The sequence below is a fragment of the Pelobates fuscus genome, chromosome 6, assembly GCF_036172605.1.
Source record: "Pelobates fuscus isolate aPelFus1 chromosome 6, aPelFus1.pri, whole genome shotgun sequence".
Lineage (NCBI taxonomy): Eukaryota > Metazoa > Chordata > Amphibia > Anura > Pelobatidae > Pelobates > Pelobates fuscus.
This window is the reverse complement of record NC_086322.1, coordinates 66,670,099-66,689,234: the sequence shown is the minus strand read 5'-3', so window position 1 is coordinate 66,689,234 and position 19,136 is coordinate 66,670,099. Positions and strand designations below refer to the sequence as shown.

The window sequence follows — 19,136 nt, the reverse complement described above, 5'->3', positions numbered from 1 at the left end:
CACCACCACCGAGGCAGACATTAAGGCTCTATTCCAAGAACTCAGAGCTGATGTAGTGGTGGTAAAAGAGGAAGTAACTGCAGAGTTGTCACAACGGAGGGAGAAATGGGAGCTGTAAAGGTGGCACAAGCGGCCACTGATTCGACCTTTGGCTTGCCGCAAAAAGATAACGCCAGTGTGATGCGTTGCCTGGCTGCCCTGAAAGACAGAACCAAAGCACAAAATCTCAGACTCAGGGGAGTTCCTGAGACCATTAAAGCAAGCAAGTTGCCCCACTTTGTACGGCGGCTTGTCACCATACTGTTCCCACCGGAACAAGCTAAGCAAGTAGTGGTGGATTAAGGTTTCCATTTGCCTAAATCCACCAGAGACTTCAGGGTTCAGGGGATACTCTCATTAAATTAGTCCGAGACTCCAACAAAGGACTGTTCATGGGGGTGACAAGAAATTCCCCCTCCACGATTTTTGAAGGCACTACGCTCTCTACTGAGACTTGTCCAGACACACCATCCTGTGGAAGCAATCCCTCAGACACCTTACCCAGAATCTGCGAGACCATGATGTGCCATATCAGTGGGGCACGAATTGGCTTATAGCGGAAAAAGATGGCAAACCCTGCTTTCTGGCACACCTCTCTGATGCACCCACCCTACTTCAGGAGCTGGGTTTACCAGCTGGGTCATTCACAACAGCTTCCAGTCAGGCAAGGTCTGTAGACCGAATTATCCCATTTGTGCCTAAAGCAGCTGCACTGTGTCCCAGAGACTTACCACCTTAAAGAGGACATTCGCAAGGGGCTCAGTCCTGTGCAGGGTTACTGCATTTATATTCTTTGTTTTTCCTCATTGCACAGTCTTAGTTCTACCCTATCTTAGTTTTTGTTTTTCTTCCATTTTAAGTTACACTAGTTAATTATTTTCAATAAGTGGCTCCAAAAGCCAACTCAACATATGCTATACACAGCGTAATTTGCCCCCGTAATTTCACCTAAGCCTACAGCACCTTGGTCCATTAACCGTTCTTATCTCCTCTAGATGGCTATGCCCGGCTTCTAGGATTAAACTGACAATCTGACATACTTACCCCACTCATAGCTGTAGACCCTACAACAGACTGCAAAATCATCTTACACACAAACCTATGCATCACCTGTATAATTCCTCATAATACGTTGCGTAAAATACAAAGGAAAACACATGATGCAGAAGCTAACTGCACTACAGCCAGTTATGTTAAAAAAAAAAAAAAAAAGCATAAAAACCCAGAGATGGGATCATAATACATACAGTAATCTTTATGGTGAGAGATACTGGGATAAAAAGCCACAAAATGATTTTGCTTAAGAAAAGTGGATCCAACATCTTAAGACAAGGATGTGAATAAAACACATGCAACAAAGTATTTGATGGTTCCTTATTTAATATGATTTAGTACATGTTCGTTAATATTCTCTACATTCATATAGTCATAAAAATAGACTTTGTAAAAATGTCCTTCTAACATATTTTACACCCACACAAGAGTTTCCAACACAGCACTTATTTAGTCCCTTAGGTTGTATTCTTGTCATTGCTTAAACGAGAAGCAAACTCTATTAATGTCCTTGTGGGGCGTCCAGCCATGCCCTTGCGCAGGTAAGGAACTTCGTCCTTATTTGACATCACTCCAGCTATGTCCAGATGAGCCCAGTGAGGTACTGTAACAAATTCTTTCAGGAAGGCAGCAGCTGTGCAGGCACCAGCAGACCTGCAGAAAATATCATACAAGCCTGTTAGGAGATAGTGTGGATGGTGGACAAAATCTAATCAAAATTCAGATCTGGGGCAAAAGCTTTAGAACTGGAGTAATCATCACAGAAACCAATGGAATATCCCATCTCATTGCTACATTTTACGTTATTTCTTTCTCCTTATTGTCTAATGTTGCATTTGCTCCTTTAGATACATAATTTGACCTGAAATCAAAGCTCTGTTAAAGGGACACTATAGTCACCCAGACCACTTCAGCTCAGTGAAGTGGTGTGGGTGCCAGGTCCCTCAGGTTTTAACCCTTCAGAGAAATTGCTATGTTTACATTAGGGGTTAAGCCAACCTCTAGTGGCTGTCTTCCTGACAGCCGCTAGAGGTGCATCTGCGACGCTGGATGCGAATTTCGCATCCATTGTGCAGAGCGTCCATAGGAAAGCATTGAGAAATGCTTTCCTATGGACTGTTTGAATGTGTCGTGGCTCTTGCGCATTCCGCTCCACTCGGGAGCTGACGTCGGCGGGGGAGAAGGAGAGGTCACCAGCGAAGAGAGAGCCTGGCGCTGGATAAAGGAAAGCAGCTAAAAGGGTTTTAACCCCTTCAGCGCCACAAGAGGGGGACCCTGAGGGTGAGGGTCCCCCAAGGATGACATAGTGTCAGGAAAACTGCTTTGTTTTCCTGACACTGTAGTGATCCTTTAATGCTCAAATGTGTTTTCCTGCCTCTGCCATAGGCATTTGTATGTTTATCTACATACAAGGCTAATATCTACATGATATCTACCTACAATTCCAAATGTGTACAAAGTACCAGATATTGTGCTGCTCAGCCAGACCATGCAAATTAAATTAAAAGGCACACTTCCTAAAACTACATAGTTTCTTTTGTTATCAGCTAAACATATTTAGAAAATCAACCTAGTAAAATGCATAAGTGGATATTTTAAGCCCGGTTTAAAGTTATATAGCCAGTTCCAGTGCTGGTTGTATGGAGGTATATGGAAGTTGACTGTGCTCTACATGGCACGTTCTGTTATTACTCCAGAGTGGAGCATTTTCAGTACAGATTATAGACAATGTGAAGGACATTTGCTACATTTCCACATTGCCAACTTGTGCCTGGAGCTGGAACCTGATATCAGGAAATAACTATTTTAGTTTTGTTTTTTCTTACAATATATAAATATATAAAAATGACATAAACTAGTGTTGAAAGCCCAGGTTCTTATCAACCCATCACTACATAGCTTCCAAACAAACTTTAAAGGGATCTCTTAGAAACCACAACAACAATGAAGCGGTTTTGGTGCATAAATCATTTCCTTGCATTCTCACTGCTCAATTCTCTACCATTTAGGAGTTAAATCACATTCTTTATAGAATCCTAGTCACGCCTCCCTCTATGTGACTTACATAGCCTTCCTAAACACTTCCTGAATAGGAAACTAGATTTTCTAGGTTATTTTATTGCCTATTCTGTTTATTCTATAATGTCTTATCTCCTGCTCTGTTAATAGCCTTCTAGACCCAGGAGGAGTCTCCTGTGTGTGAATAAAGCTCAATTTGCAGAGCAGGAGAAAAAAAAAATTCTAAAGCAAGTTATCATTTGAATGAAAATTAACCCATTTTTTTCATGCAGGCTATGTCAGTCATGGAAGGTGCAGCTAGGGCTGTATAAAAAGAAACAAAGGTGATTTAACTCCTAAATGGCAGCAAATTTTGCAGTGAGACTCCAGGGGCATACACTAAAACGGTTTCATTAGGCTAAAGTTGTTTTTATGCCTATAGTGTCCCTTTGAAGTCTTTCGGCATAGAATCCTTACTTAATTGGACCAACATATATGTAAGATATGCACATTCAACCCACAAAAAGCATCATGACCTTTCCATAAGATTCAAACACTTCATAACCTTAGTGGATGCTCCCTACTCTCTATAATATCTCTGCACCTTCAACCTGAGGTTTATATCTGCTGGTGTTTAGTGGATGTGAAAGATACATGAAGATGCATAATGCATGATGTTGTGAGCAACCTGTGTTTATACAAGCCTACTGTGCCTAATCACTAGCAGTAGAGCTGAATATGCAAGTGTTATTGTTCCTGGCTCAGTCACTTATTATTGAATCAATGCTGCCCTTTGGCCATACATTTTTAATCTGCAACTAACCAGAGTGAAATCATTCATTCATGCCAGAAAGAAGAACATCAGAAGAGACTGTCTCACAAATTTGGTTTTTTTCACACTCATTAGAAATATCCCGGTGATCTGGCATATTACCTGCTATACTTCCCAACATTGTTAAGATCTGCAAGTGTGGATTCAGTAACTTGTTTACTATAATGGTCAAATAGAGGCATCCGCCATACACGATCTCCAGTCACAATGCTGGCCTAGGAGGTAAAGATGATATCTGTTAACAAGTTGTGCAATAGTATTAGAAAACATGCACATATGCACTTTAAAAAAAAAACAAAAAAAAAACTCCCAAATAGTTTTAGTTCCCAAGTCTATAACCTTTTTTTTTTTATCTTGTTTTGGTTTCCTGTGGCATTTTCTACTTGGGAACCGACACTAATAATACTGCAACGTACATTTGATGCCTTGAAATATCCCCAGACTTAATTCTAGATAGTAGACTGCTTGTAACATTGAGACGCCTAACTATTCTAAAACAGACACATTTGGATTTACACAAGATAAGTCACATACCGTATTTTAGTTTTTAGGTGTGTCTGTAGACTACTATTACTAAAGAAGATAAAAGAAAAAACACACAAACTAGTACTCTAATTTTAATGTATTGTGAATATTCTATAATGTATTGGCCTATTGTACGTTCTCTTGGACTGAAGAGGATTCGTACTACAAGACTTAGGTGTTATTCCTGTGAACTAATTAGTGGGGTAACAGCTGCTTGATCCAAGGAGACATCTGACTGCTATTTTGGGGTCAAGAAGGAATTTTTTTCCTAGTTTGTGGCAAAATTGGAAGCGCTTCAGACTGGGTTTTGTGCCTTCTTTTGGATCAACAGCAACAACATATGTGAGGAAGGCTGAACTTGATGGACGCAAGTCTCTTTTCAGCTATGTAACTATGTCTGTCTGTTAATACAGGTTTTTGTTGTATTTTGTTTTGAAAATCTGGCAAAAAACAAACAAACGAAAAACTCTACCTCTTGAAGATGTGTCCAAAGCCAAGAGGAATTAGTAAAAACTCCAGTAGCTGCAGACCCCAATGCTACATCCATTGCACCTACAAAACAAAAACAGTATTTTGGTGTAAATAGTAACAATAGGTTTGTAATAGATTACAGTTGTTGTGGTTTATTTAGCCAGTAGATATGATGCAACCAGAGCGAGAGACACCACAAATTAGAACTGCTCAGAATTAACATGTTCAATTTATTAATCAATAAATTACAACAAAACTAGCAGTTACAATGGATATCTCTGGTAGAAAAGCACCATTTTATATTTAAAGGGGCACTCCAGGGGGGCGGGGCCGTGCCGCCGAGCTGAGCGGTCGCATGACAGATCAGCTCCTGCTAAATATGACCTTTTAAGCCTGTAAACCGTGCTTTTGGAGGGAGTGAATGGCCCACAACTGTGACCCCAGATGTCCATGGGCTACCAGAGCTGAGGAGAGGCTTGCTCTTGGAGTTTTAATCCCTCAGGGGAGAGGTCCCTGCGGCAACAGGCGAGACCTTACCTGGCGGTGAGTGGAGTGGACGGCCGCCACACCACTATCCTGCCCACTGGAGCCCGACGAGCACATATACCATCTGCGGACCCGGTCCCGATTCTCCCCCCCCCCCCCCTCTGGACCAGGGGGTGATCCCAGTCCTCACCCTAAAGCTGCACTCAAAGACACCACCGCTCACGCCCCAGGCCTAGATCCAAGATGGCGGAGGCCATGTGCGCAGACACAGAGCTGCAGAGCCTGAAGCCCCGCACAAGCACACGCTGCAGCCTGAATCTTACCGCCTCAGGCAACCTAAGAGGCATTCTAGCGGAAGCTAGAGGAGAAGCAACAATCTGCAAACTCACAGCGCCGTTCACCTCCAGCAGCCCAGCGGACACCACAGCAGCGGAACGTTCTTCTACCTAGGCGTCAGAAGAGAGTGGGAGCCGGGCGGTCAACTCCAGGGGGTAAATCGGCTTACAGAGCTCCCCCGCAGAGACCCCCTTTCAAAAGAGGAATCCAACAGCCCCACTGGGAGACATATAGCCCAGGCTCCGACTCCACCAGGTTCCAGCCTTCATGCAGCACGAAAAGCCGATTTGGGTTGGAGAGGGAGAGCGATGAAGGAATATGGAGCCGCGCACACAACATCGCCCCATCTCACAACACCCTCACGGCAACACCTACCAGTGGAACTACAGCGGCTAGAGGACAGCAGCTGCTATGGGAACGACCCCACACAGAATCATCACACATGCTTCACTCACTGCATGCTGACATATGCACACGAGCATGCCATCATTGTTTCAGCTATGGACTGTGCCTGATAATTCACTGATAATTCATCAGCTCCAATTGCACCCTAAAAATGCACAGTTTGGTGCCAACTATGCGAGGCAGCAAATGGAACTCATTTAACCCCTTAACCCCTTAAGGACACATGACGTGTGTGACATGTCATGATTCCCTTTTATTCCAGAAGTTTGGTCCTTAAGGGGACACTCCAGGCACCCAGACCACTTCTGCTCATTGGAGTGGTCTGGGTGCCAACTCCCACTACCCTTAACCCTGCAAGTGTAATTATTGCAGTTTTTCATAAACTGCAATAATTACATTGCAGGGTTAACTCCACCTCTAGTGGCTGTCTACTAGACAGACACTAGAGGTCACTTCCTAGTTTCTAGCACAGGTTTCCTGTGCTAGAGCATCGCTCAAAACCCCATAGGAAAGCATTGAAATGATTGTTCAATGCTTTCCTATGGGGAGACGTAATGCGCATGTGCGGCATTTCCACGCATGCGCATTAGGTCTCCTCGGCCGGTGGGCGAGATTAGTCTCGCCCACCGGCCGACGTAATCACAAGGAGGAGCGTCGCGGAGGCGGAGACAGCGGCGAGGGACATCGCCGCTGTACCAGGTAAGTCACTGAAGGGGTTTTCACCCCTTCAGTAACCGGGGATTGGGGGGTGGGAGGGAGAGGGAACCTCCAGTGCCAGAAAAACGGATCGTTTTTCTGGCACTGGAGTTTCCCTTTAAGGGGTTAAAAGATGTAATCTTCTGTATCTAGTCGAACAAATCACCATACGTTAAGTATTCACTGAATGTAACATCATTGAAATTGGTTCATAAATAAAAATAAAAAAAAGTTATTGACTCTTTAAACCAGCCATAGGCAACCTTCGGCAGTCCAAATGTTTTGGACTACACCTCCCATGATGCTTTGTCAGCATTATGGGGGATGTAGTCCACAACATCTGGAGTGCTATAGGTTGCCTACCCCTGCTTTAAACCCTACTCTAAATTTTGGCCCACCCTGTATAATGACAAAGTTACCTGTTAGAGTTGCAGCGTTTACTATAGCTCTTGGATTGAAGTTGTGTGCGTAGCATAGTGCATCAGCCAAGAGTAACCTCCCCTCTGCATCAGTATTATCCACCTAAAACAAAAACAACTGCATCAATAGACAGGACAGCTACAAAACTGCCTTTGATTACAAAGGAGGTCTTAAAAGTAGATCTGAGCATGCACAAACACACTGCAATTTTAAACAAGGTTTTAACTCACTCTGCTGAAAATAGCAGATTTTACAACTTGTGCATAGACCAAATCAGCCATGTTGCCAGTTCTTACAATATCACTTTAATCAATGTGTGTGGTTAACCAGGATGAAAGTCTTGTTTGTTTATGAATACACAAGAAAGAAAGGCATTGACAAAGTTACTACCATATTTACAGTATGCTAAAATGTAAATAAAAATGCTGAGAATGTTACCTGAATTGTTTTCCCATTCTTAGCTTTCACAACATCCCCGGGTTTGTTTGCTCTTCCATTTGGCATATTTTCACACAGTGCAGCCAAGCCTTGAGAAATCAGATAAATACAATGGGTTATTTAAAATAATATCTAAATCTGTGATGGTGCAGACCAGCCACAGGGCTACACTCCTGGCATATAGGGCAATAGAAGATATAGTGGTCTCAGACCTGAATAGGACTGAACATCTCATATGTCCTATGTGTAGAACTCCTGGAATCCTGGAACCTCAGCACTGGTTTCAATTCAGATCTCAAGAAAACTCTTGATCTGGTCTTTGGACTGAGTAAACTATTTATTTATTTTAGAAGCTCTGAGCTTTCCGAGTATTAGGATCCAATATAATATAATATAATATATATATATATATATATTAAACTCACCAATAATGTTTAAGGGCAATTTTAAAGTAGCAGCTGTCAGGATGGCGGAACACACAGTGGCAGCTCCACCCATGTCTGCTCTCATGGCATCCATCCCCGATGAAGGCTTCAGTGAAATTCCACCACTAGGACAAAAACAGATACATGTCCATATTTTACAAATTATTATGTAATAGGTTTAAAAAGACATCCAGAAATGATCTGTGCATCATAAGCGCATTTAATAGGTTCTGGCCTCAAAAGTATGCTTTGTTAAAAACCATGACACATCTGCCGCACCAGCCAACATCCCTACTATGAACAATTTTCCAGAGTTGTAGGGAGCTGACTCCCAACTCCCCCAACTGGGGAGCTCATCTATTGGTAATACAGTAACACCCACGTTGGCTAACAGTTGAGAAACTGATTCACATTTACAACAGGATTCTCCAACGTGCACACAATTCCAAATTCCAAGTGATTCCACAAGCTCATGCATGTTTAATGGAGAAAAAGGAAACAGACTGGTGAACAATTGCACTCAAAGTAATGATCAGGTACAGAACCTTACAAAATATATATAGTGTATCTATCAAACATCAATTCAAAGGAATCCAATGCTTCACCAGTTTTGTTTTCGTTTTCTCTCTGTTGTATTGTAGGTTAGAGTCCAGCTCTTTGACGGTACTGGTGTGGTCTTACTAGCAGGAGATACATAGACCTTAGGTTCTAGTGTCCTTTTTGTGTTAGTGTTAATACTGGAGAAAAGGAGTAGTAAAATATCTAGAAGATTGGGTGTGCCCCGATTAGGCAACAGTTAGTTGTTCACTAATATGTAAACGTTCAGGAATCCAAAACAGAATTTTATGGAAAAAATGAGACAGCAATGTTTTGAGTTTACCTATTTTGGCCTTAACTTTAAAATTCACTTTTAATCCCGCCAAAAAATCATACAGGATAACCCAGTGAAGGAAATATTATAATCAGAATACACACATTTTTTAATGGTTAAATTATATCTGAATGTTTCCCACAATTTAAAAACCTAATTTTGTATCTTTGTTATTAACTCACAAACATTTCTTTATAAGCCTCTCATTTCGGATAAAATTATGGGTGACAGTATTTATTGCTTATTGCAGCCTACCCAAATCTGTTTACAAACAAACGAAAACAACCAAACACAATATAAATGGATATTGTACCTGTCAAATGTAACGCCTTTCCCAACAAACACGAGAGGGGACTGGCTGGAGTCCGTGCTGCCTTGATAATGTATTTCCAAGAATACTGGTGGCTCGTCAGATCCTTTAGCTACACTTAGAAATGCTCCCATCTGTTGTTCCTCTATCCAGGGCTTTGTCCTTAAAAAAAATACATTTGTTTAATTGCAATCTGGCCACATAATTACACACAAAAAAAGTATGAAAAAAACAAAACACACACACACACAATCAGCAAATGTGACAAATCCCAACCACGAGTCTCATTAGGGGCAGTCTTTTTAGGCAGCATAGTCCCTCGTTCCTTATAAATCTACAGGCAGGAGATTTGAATTTTACAGAGCTGTAAATTAATACTTATAAAGACTAGTGCAGACAACGAATATAAAACTTTGTAATGGAGTTACTAAATTATAAAAATTAATATACATTCAATAGGAAATTAAACCTTTAACATCACATCAAATATAAAGCTTATTCCATATTTTTGCATGATAGTTTATTTTTTCTCCTACTCATTTGTTCCTTTCACTTATCTTCTTTTTCAAGCAGTCTTTGTATTAAGTAGATCATAGGAAACACAGGTATACTACATGTGTGCATTGTGTACAGCATGCCAACTAGTGTTTTCCATTGCAATGAATTTGAGGAGTACTGCATTTGCAAATGGGTCCGTATATTACCTCTTCATTTCTAGGGATGCATAAAGTTAGAGTGATCCAAGACACCAGGCTATCGTTTGCACATATCATGGAGGGTTGTTCTGGACATGGGGGCTGACATTCACAGGTGAATTACTGGGCTCTAGTTATTTAATTTAATATTTTAATGCATTTTCTGCATTATGTTTAATTCAGAAGTGTCCTAACAAATCAGTGATCCCCCACCCTTTTAATTTTTTTAACAGAAAACCATCTAGACATGCAGTGATTTACAGCAGTGGAGATTAAATATTAAAAAAACGTTCATGGCTCAGTGAGTCAGTGTGATGCATGGAGTGATCACTCTTACCTGGTGAAAACCCTGACATTGTCTTTGAATGCTCCCAACTTCTGTTCTAGAATCTCTGCAAACTTTGTGGGCGTCATGTAGTTTGCTGGGGCTTCCATCAAGTAACGAGCCAGGTTCTGGCCTTCTGCGTACAGGACACCCTTTTGCCAGGATGCTTGGTCTTGGCTAGAAGACACAGGTAATTAAAACTTACTCAAACAGAATTGGTTTTATTTAGGTGTTAAAAGAAAACAAGTACCCCCCTTTATCCCCAGAAGTCGTAAGATCCTGTTTCCCAGTTATTCCCAATCCGTTACAAAACAAAAGAAAATGTGCAATGAGATAATTATGTTGGACACACTCCGAACTTTGTAAGAAGAAGAATGTAACCTTATTGTTATCCGAAACAAATATGAAACATGAATTATTACAAACGCTGTACCAACATGTTGACTGCTTTATTGTTAATTTTATTATGCACAAATAAAACAAAGAATAAAAAAAATAAAAAAAACAAGTAAGCAATCACCAGGAAAGTATTATCACAATCCACCTGGGAAGAGTACTAAACTTTTTTTTTGTCTTATTACCTTTCATATAGCTGTGTGGCAACCACTTTTTTCTTTTTCTTCTTGAGTTCATCATATTCAAACAGCCCTAAAACTGCACCCTCTGCTGCAGCATGTGCATCACCACAAGAGTCCACTTCCACTTGCACAACCTCTAGATCTTGCATCTGTCTGCAACCCACTGTGCAAGCAAGGAAAGCAAAAATGTCTTGTAATACAAACGGAGAGATCTTTTTAAAGGGGAACTATCGTTTTCCCAGTCGCATGTGCATGTGTACAGCATTGAGGTCTGCAGAGGATCCGGCAAAACTGCGGAATCCTCCATAGATAGATTAAATTCCCTGCAGCAGCCACTGCTGACTGCTGGTGGATTTAAAACTCTAGATGGTAGTGAAATGAAATAAAATATACATTTTGCAGGTGTGGGGGACAATGCCGCTTTAAGAAAGTTTCAGTTTATCATACGTGATTTTGTTTCAGTTTATCATATGTGATTTTGTTGAGAAAGGCACCGTCTATAGACTTAACATCAACACTGTGTAGAAACCAGGGGCAGCAGGACGCTGGGAGAGAATCAAGCCTAAAAGTCCAATATGAGACACTTGGCAACATTTTAGTATGCTAAATGGTGCTATTATTATTAAAGGGACACTATAGTCACCAAAACAACTTTATCTTAATGAAACAGTCTTGGTGTGTAGATGCTGCTGCAGTCTCACTGCTCAATTCTCTGCCATTTGGGAGTTAAATCACTTTGTTTATGCAGCCCTAGTCACACCTCTCTGCATGTGACTTACACAGCCTTCCAACACTTCCTGCAAAGAGTCATCTAATGTTTACACTTCCTGTATTGAAAATACAGTTTGATTTAGAATTATTTATCTCCTGCTCTGTTGATAGCTTTCTAGACCCTGCAGGATCCTCTTGTTTGTAATTAAAGTTAAATTTGCAGAGCAGGAAATACAAATCTGAGTGAACGTGAAACTATTTATTTTCATGCATGCTAGCTGAGTCACAGTCAGTGGAGGTGTGGCTATGCTTGCATAAACAGAAACAAACGTGATTTAACTCCTAAATGGTGAAGAATTAAGAAGTCAGACTTCAGGGGCAAGATCTGTACACCAAAACTGCTTTATTAAGCTTAAATTGTTTTAGTGAATATAGTGTCCATTTAATAGATTTTATCTAGCGCCAACATATTCTGCAACACTTTACAAGATAGAAAATGGATATAAAAGGTAAAGAAAGCCCTGCTCAAACGAGTTTACAATCTATGACGATTTAAGGTAGGTGGATACATATCATTAGGTGTGTTGCCAAAGGACACTTACTGGTAAAAGTGATATTATCACTGCTCTACCATCACAGGCCATACTTGCAAATGACAAATTACCTGACACAGCAGTCCTGATATTTTCCTTGCTCTCATTCCAGTTTTCCAGATGATCGATGCTAGCTGACTTTTTACCAAGTCCCACCACGACAACACTAGGGAAGTCCTATTGCAAAAAACAGAAAATGGCTATGCTTAAAACATTTCTGTGAGAGAAGTAGTGAAATTGGTATAGTAATGCAATTAGTCTCTTAATAAATCTATCACAAACAACATTTATCATGAAAGCACTGTTATCTAATTACAGTTTAAAAGGTTGTTTCAGGTAATATAATAAAATCATGCTCTTCTCTTGATCACTCTGGTGAACTTGAATTCTCAAACACACTGCAGGGAAGCAACTGTATAGCTCACAAAATGGTACTGAGAATGTAACTTGCAGTAGCCACGTTTGGTTTATGCATTGAGACACGACTCATTTCATTACCAATCGATCATTAATAACTGAATGCAAAATAAGAGAGAAATGAGAATGTATACTGTCTTGGGTCTGGTTTATTTCTTTTATTTGTGGGGTGCACATCAACATTCCATGATGCCTCCTGGATATCTCTGATCAAATACAAGTTCATACATAAAAAAACAAACAAAAACAAAACAAACAACAAAAAGTGATCAAACTGGTTAAAGTTAAACTGTCCCAACAATTCACTTAAATAGAACCCCCTCCAAATAGGTAATAAACATATAAATTATCATAGAGGTAAACAACAAATTCAATATATAATTGAGAAATGTTATGAACATTACAGGAGTCCAGCAAAAAAGACCACTGCACTCTGTAGGTGTTACACTATTAATACTGCAACACCTATCTCCCACCACATTCTGATTTAATTTAGCCCTTTCACTGCAAGGTATTAAGTATGCAGCACAGACTGCTGTGGAACGTTAACTCTCAGAAACCTCAACCAGCTATTGGATCAGGCAGTGGTAGTTTGCCAAAAGAAACTGTCTGCTTTAACAGCCTAAGGTTACCTGCTCTTTGTGTCGACTAATTAATAGCTGCTTTAAATAATGCCAAACATTATAATCTAGACACAATAGTCCCCAACCCAGTCATCAAGTCTAGAATTTAAAGGGACAATATGAGCACCCAGACTACTTCAGCTCATTGAAGTGGTCTGGGTGCAGTGCCCCAGGTCCCTTAACCCTGCAGTGATAATTATTGTAGTTTTTAATAAACTGCAATAATTACCTGATAGGGTTAACTCCACCTCTAGAAGGACTTCCGGTCACTGACGCTGGACGTTCTCACACTATGCATTAGGATGTCCAGCGTCACCCAAAACCTCATAGGAAAGCATTGTATAAGATTGACGTCAGTGGGGGAGGAGCGAAAGCGGAGCAGGAACCAGTGCCGAAGGACATTGGTGCTAGAATCAGGTAAGTGACAGAAGGGGTTTTGCACCATGTGGAGGAGGGGCAAAGGGTGGGGTAGTGCCAGGAAAACAACTTTGGAAAAATAGATAGGGCTACTGATTTTTTCCTTTGGAAAAGTAGATTTTTTTTCCACCATTCCTCTGGATAAAGAGGTTGTTAATTCTGTAAGGCTCGCTAGATACTTGAGTTTCAAAAACAGGGCACCAGCAACATCAATCTGATCATTAATTTAACATAGAGAAATACCTCATGTAAGCCGTAGAACATTCGTGTTTTGCCTTTTTTGAGTGAAGGACCAGATCTTTGCATCCATAAGGAAAAGGTGAAATATTTGAAAAAGACAAAAAGTATAGTATAGCTTAGTAACAGAAAAAAATATATAGCTCAGATGTATTTATAAAAAAAAAAAAAAAAACATGCAACTTTACTATTATAATGAATATTATTTCTAGTATGCAGGATATTGATCATTGCTCAGTTGTGATCAAATAAAGTTTTCCATTATGTGTGAAGAGTGTATCTTTTTTTTTTTTTGGCAGTGGACTGTCCCTTTATTGCATCTTTTAAAAACACAGAATATCTTAACATTCTCCAAGTAATGCCTACTTGGAGAATATTGTGGTTATGGTTCCATAAAATGGAGGTTACCTCATTAACTGATCCCGCAGCTTTCCAGAAACCACCTTATCAAACGTATCACCTGCATTTGTAAATTTGAAGTTCTCCTCTTCCTTCTCATTTTCGTATACTCCCAAGACAAGGCCCTAAAATCACATTATTGTTTTGATTTTTTTTTATTCAGATTTTGTTTTGTTTTTTACAAAAGGTAGTAACACTGATCTTTAATCTATTGTCTGTTGTGCACAAATCCACACAACAACATTGATTATTGTGACTTTCAGAAGCTAAATTTACGGAAAATGTGAAATTATTAACACTAACCCCATGTAGTATAATGTGGTTTTGTTTCCCCTGTATACGTCTTTTGTCTTTATCATTTTATGTCGACCACTAACATATACAGCAGTGCTGTACAATGAGGGTGATAGGCATTTTTATAATATATATATATATATATATATATATACATACATACACACACACACACAATATCTTGACGGAGAGCACTCAAAAGACTCAAATTATATTTCAAATAGTGCTTTTTATTTTAGCATTAAATCTTTGGATACAGAGTGTCGACCTTTCAGTCCCACTGGACTTTTATCAAGAAGGTCTTGATAAAAGTCCAGTGGGACTGAAACGTCGACACTCTGTATCCAAATATTTGATGCTAAAATAAAAAGCACTATTTGAAATATATAAATATATTTTGAGTCCTTTGAGTGCTCTCCATCAAGATATCGTATACATACAAGCCGGGGATTGCACCAAGGCAACAACAAGACCGGGAACTGTGAGTGCGGGACACGTGGTTTTGTGTATATATATATATATATATATATATATATATACATACACACACACAAAATAATATGTTGGTGATAAAGTGAGAATAAGCAGTCAATGAAAGAGAATAATATATGGTAATTCACAAAAAGTACTTGGGCCTCAATTTAATAAGCTTTCCAAAAACTTCCCAAATTATTTATCTACAAACATTCCCATAGGCTTTAATGGAGACTTCTGTAGATAAGTCACTTGGAAAGTTTTCTAACTTTTTTTTACAATGTACAATGTATGCAATCAAAGAAAATAAAAAAGGCATCTATATATAAAACATGAAACGAAAACCTAAGATATAAGATAAAATGATTGAGCAATAGACCTGCACTATGTGTGGGGAAGGGAAGGGTAAACGAGACCAGGTATTTCATAGCGATTCGCTGAACATAAAGACTCCAGGCACCATGGCCACTTCACTTAAGCGACTATGGTCAGTTAAACCCATCATTCGAAGTCAGGCACAGTCCTTCTGGGTGTTACAGGAGTCAGAGTCCTCAACATCTTCATTGTCCACAATAGGTGACGGTGTACACCTACAGTCAAGAAGCTGTGGACTGGGACCATTCTCAGTGCGGAGTTACTGTCTTTAATGTATGTATTAGGTAAGGAAGTACACCACTGTAGCCCTGTGCACGCACACAACATTATCCAGTAAACTCCACATTGTAGCTAACAAACAGTAGATTTACAAAGCTGGTCCTGAGATTTAATTAAAATCAGCTCTTTTAGCCTCTGTTGTATCCGCTGTTATCCAGAGTGACTAACTCTGCAGTGGTAACAAAATGAGCTAGGTGTACCAATACCACAAGAATTCTAACTATGCTACTATCTTATGAACAAAGCATTATTACAAGATCACTTTAATGACAACTGATATTCAAAGTCATTATTTTGGTAACAAATCAGCAAGCATTTAGGTTCATCTGTTACCCTTGTCATTTGGTGCACAATATTGCTGCTAAAACATTTGCACTGATTTCTGCAACATTGTACCAAGTATATTTTGTGGAGGCGGCCCAAATAATATTTTAATAAGTGAAGGGGGTAGAACTATCAAGCTATTCGTTTATTTATTATTTTACAGTTAATTGCAGGACGTAGATATAACACACAGCAACTTTTGAACCTATTTCTTTTAATGACTATTTTTTTTTTTTATTCATTAAATAATTTTAGCTACACCAAAACATATCGAAAGCTTAATACATATATATTGCTAACATGTTTAATACTTTGAAAAACACTTCTGGGATACAATTTAAATCCCGGGTACAATAAAAAAAAAAAAAATGGAAAGTGGAAAGAACAATACTGAGGCAATAATTTTGGGGCAGAGTACAATGTTCTTGCACTGTATAACACATGCATAGCATGCTATGTCAAAATTGATTAAAATGCAAGGTTATTCATATCCAGATTACATTTCCCAACTAGAACTCTGACCAAAGTCTATTATGCAACATGTGTAATAGGTATGTTAACGTGTAAATTAATATTGTGGGGGGGAGGGGGGGGAGAAGGATAGATTTATCCCTTTGAGTAAGACAGATGACACCTGTACCCCTTTGGTACTCAGTTAATGTGTTCTTTATATTAGCTGTAAAAAAATAAGAAGCTTGTGCACTCCTGCCCTACTGAATTATGTCCAGGCTAGAGCCTTTTCATATAATGTATATATGTGTGTATATATGTATGTATTGTACCTTCTTCCCAGGGTAATAAGCTTGATGAGACACAGAGAATCCCCTACAGCAGCTCCAGTTTACACCTCTCTGCAGAGCAGCCCGGAGAGACAGCATTGTGTGTCTGTACTAATGCAAAATAACCTCCAGGATCAGCTGACTGTCCCAGCTTCTAACATGTGCAGTCAGTGTCGCACAGTGATGACAGCTTCACCTAGTAACACTCTGATTGGTTAGCTTGCAGTTTAGCCGAACTTTCTCTCTGTGATTAATTTGTTGTTCTGTTTTCATTGTCCCTTTAACTGCAATATTATGACTGCAGTTATAGGGGAACTTCGGAAAATCGCTTGTGAATAAAGCACAATCGGTAACTTGTATATTCTTAATGCAATGATCTGTATCCCTGTACATGTACAGCCACTACAGCAGCATACCTCCTAAGTGTCCCTATTTAGGAGGGACAGTCCCTGTTCTGTGCCCAACTTGCCTCTGTCCTTTTCTATCCTAATATCCCTCTTTTCTAAGAGCTGCATATTTTTGGTGTGTTTGAGTGTATAGCAGAGCTACCGAGCAATAATACTCACAGTAATGTGTCTTTAAACTACAATAAACTAATTTGGAAATCAGGCTGTGTGAATAAGATACATTGCCCTCTTTTGTTCTAAATTTCATTTTACTTGCATAAATTATTAGGAAGTCAACTAATAGTTCTCAGAACAATCCTGGGGAAAAGAAAACACATACGGACAAGCACGCATGCACACACATTAATGCGACTAGTTTGGGGTATTAAATGGTGAATGTGTCTACGTGGGTGGGGGATAATAAGTGGGACAGGGCTGGGAGAGGGTGTGTGTGGCGGTTGCCTGTCGTGTTGTGTTTGTGGGGGAAGCTGTCCGGATTGTATGTTTGTCGGATGCTGCTTGTGGGGTTGCTGTTGTGGGGGCTGCCTGCTTGTTGTGTTGCATTTGTGAGGATAGGCTAGTTGTGTGTTTCTTGTTTCTGCGAATTCTGCTTGTGTGCTTATGGGGGTTGTGTACTCTAAAATGTAAACTCATACCAATTCTATTGATACCGGAGAAACTGACGGAAGCCAAGCACAGAGAGATGGACACAGGTTTCTTCAGGAAGGAAGAGATTCTTTATTGGATCACCGATCGGGACTCAGAGGGACTAATGTCACCAAAATACAGCAAGTTCTGAGCCCCGGACAATAGTACAGGCTCCTTATATAGGCACATAACTCCTCCCATATTAAGCTCCACCCGCACATTCTCTTGACCAATCAATACAAACAAGAATTAACTTCCTGCTTGACCGCATGGCCTGTCCAGCACAATGGAGGAGGGGAATACTACATCCTGTATTCTTGCACATGCTCCGTACACTACTGATCGTATCTTGCCTCGTGCAACCAACTGATCGATACGTCAGCATATGCACGTACACATGTCACATGGTAATCTCGGCCTACTAAATTTATTTTTACCGAGATTCCACCACATTCCCCCCTTTGATGCCTCTTGATATTTCACAATTACTTGAGGCATCACTCAACCTTGGTTTGCATACACCGCAAGTTACCATGAACCAGATCAGACTTATCTATGATGTGAATCTTCAACACTCATCTTCCTGCATTGGTTCTCCCTGATCTAGAGCCTTATATTTATAAATTGCCATTATCTGTGCAGCAGCCTTCCTCTCTGCTATATTTTCTATCAGGCTTTGCACAGACCTAAGGGTATAAGACATGGCAGGAGTAGACACAACATTAAAATCAGTAGGACTCCACCTACCACTGCCTTAAGCCCTCCAAACCACTCATACCAGCTACCAAACCAACTACTTGGATTGTACCCTTTCCACACCTGAGTAGGCACATGCGCTAGTTTAACCATATGGCTAGTAAGCTCAGCTATTGCTTGCCCTTCGTCATCTATTTGAAGACAGCAATTGCTCAGGTTAAACTTCCCATATACACCTCCCTCTACTGCCAAAAGGTAATCCAAAGCTAATCTATTTTGGTATACTGCTGTCCTCATCCTGGGATTATGCTTCGCTAGAAGATTGAGCGCTTGTGATGTCTCGTTAGTAATGATCTCAACCACTGCCTGTAATCTTATAATACGGTTGAGCATATAAATTGGGGTTCTATAACCAAAGGTACCATCCTCTGCCCACGTGGCTGGCCCATAGTAATCTATAATACGCTGGGGAGGCCATTCATTATCTTCCCAGGCGCCTATCTCTATGGGTCCCCTTTTCTTCCTATGATTCACATCATACACTTTAACACCTAAAGTCCCACCTGTTTCGATAGGTAACA

The 19,136-nt window shown here is 40.1% G+C and overlaps 1 protein-coding gene across 1 annotated transcript; it reads right to left on the bottom strand.

Moving 5' to 3' along the window:
- Positions 1 to 1,533: 1,533 nt before the first annotated feature.
- LAP3 (leucine aminopeptidase 3) lies at positions 1,534 to 16,990 on the bottom strand. The gene is made up of 13 exons (XM_063459888.1): positions 16,829 to 16,990; positions 14,310 to 14,425; positions 13,908 to 13,962; positions 12,279 to 12,384; positions 10,907 to 11,066; positions 10,338 to 10,502; positions 9,309 to 9,467; positions 8,125 to 8,249; positions 7,700 to 7,788; positions 7,261 to 7,363; positions 4,920 to 4,999; positions 4,025 to 4,137; positions 1,534 to 1,746 (listed from the first exon to the last, which is right to left on the bottom strand). The coding sequence occupies exons 1-13, from the start codon at positions 16,922 to 16,924 to the stop codon at positions 1,551 to 1,553; spliced, it is 1,563 nt and encodes a 520-aa protein (XP_063315958.1). The 5' UTR covers positions 16,925 to 16,990; the 3' UTR covers positions 1,534 to 1,550.
- Between the last annotated feature and the right edge of the window lie 2,146 nt (positions 16,991 to 19,136).

Bases quoted from the DNA above. Each gene is read 5' to 3' on its own strand.
- LAP3 (XM_063459888.1), bottom strand. From the start codon at position 16,924: ATGCTGTCTCTCCGGGCTGCTCTGCAGAGAGGTGTAAACTGGAGCTGC. The intron at 9,468-10,337 runs GTAAGAGTGATC...ATTTTTTTTAAG, and splicing joins AATGTCAGGGTTTTCACCAG to GACAAAGCCCTGGATAGAGG. The intron at 7,789-8,124 runs GTGAGTTTAATA...TGATTTCTCAAG, and splicing joins ATTGCCCTTAAACATTATTG to GCTTGGCTGCACTGTGTGAA.